Here is a 1,148-nt window from a genome sequence, read left to right on the forward strand (position 1 = left end):
GGGGTTGCAGAAGCGATAATTGCAAGGGCCTAATCGATTTTTAGGGCAATCTTCAGTTGTGGTCTTTGTGTGACGGTTCGGGTGTGTGTGTGTGTGGGCTCCTGGATTGTTGGCCGGCACAGGCATCTTCTCAAAAAATGGTGGTTCATAATACGTGATTGTGGAAGAAAATAGAGGGAGGGAGGCGTGTCCTTTTTTTCCTTGTTGTTACCACTATCTTCATGAATTTTTTAACTCTTGAGTGATCAAAATAGGTTAATGATTCTTTTCAATCAGTGTTTTTACTGTAGCATGTGTTCTTTGGAGGATGTATATTGGGTTCATCGACCTAGAATATTGCACTACCTCAATTTTTTTCTTTTTCTAACATTAGTTAGAACTTTTTTCTGGTACTTTACCCACATTCTGAGTCTTTATTTTACCTACAATAAACCTTGTTCAAAGGAAAACTCGACTTGAGACTTTGGATTAGTTGTGCCTGACTGTTTCTTTCATTGTCCACACTTATTGCAGACATCAGTGTTTCCTCTTTTCCTTCCCATGGTACTCTTGTAACACACCTGTAAGTCTTCGGCACTTATTTGAACTGGATATATTGCAAGTGCTGTAAAACTAAACTAAACTGCAGTCACCGAAAAAATTGTGTCGATAGTGCCGTAAAACATCTACCCAATCAATCAGCAGTCACTGAATGGGGAAATACATGATGTGAAAGTGTTACTTGATACTTGTTTGTGATCACGTAAAAAAAACCCAACCTATTCCTTTTCTCTCGCTCCCCACAGACGTTTACAGCATGGTGCAACTCCCACTTACGAAAGACTGGCCCACAGAACCAAATCGAGAACATCGAGGAGGACTTTCGGAACGGCCTCAAGCTGATGCTGTTGTTAGAGGTGATCTCCGGGGAGCACTTACCCAAGCCAGACCGTGGCAAGATGCGCTTTCACAAGATCGCCAACGTGAACAAAGCCCTGGATTTCATAGCCTCCAAGGGTGTCAAGCTCGTCTCTATAGGTGCCGAAGGTGAGTACCGCTGCTGCCCACTGGCTCTTTTAACTCATCCCTTTACTCTTCTCTCTCTGTATCTGTCTCTGTCTGTCTGTCTGTCTGTCTGTCTGTCTGTCTGTCTGTCTGTCTGTCTGTCT

The 1,148-nt window shown here is 43.1% G+C and overlaps 1 protein-coding gene across 1 annotated transcript in view; it reads left to right on the forward strand.

Moving 5' to 3' along the window:
- LOC101852687 (alpha-actinin) overlaps window positions 1–1,148 on the forward strand; it is a gene marked incomplete in the record, with an annotated part of 95,349 nt that overhangs the window by 19,835 nt on the left and 74,366 nt on the right. The window contains 1 exon segment of the mRNA XM_035969292.1: window positions 786–1,026. Coding sequence (XP_035825185.1) covers window positions 786–1,026 — 241 coding nt within the window.

This window comes from Aplysia californica, unplaced genomic scaffold, assembly GCF_000002075.1.
Source record: "Aplysia californica isolate F4 #8 unplaced genomic scaffold, AplCal3.0 scaffold00135, whole genome shotgun sequence".
Taxonomy (NCBI): domain Eukaryota; kingdom Metazoa; phylum Mollusca; class Gastropoda; order Aplysiida; family Aplysiidae; genus Aplysia; species Aplysia californica.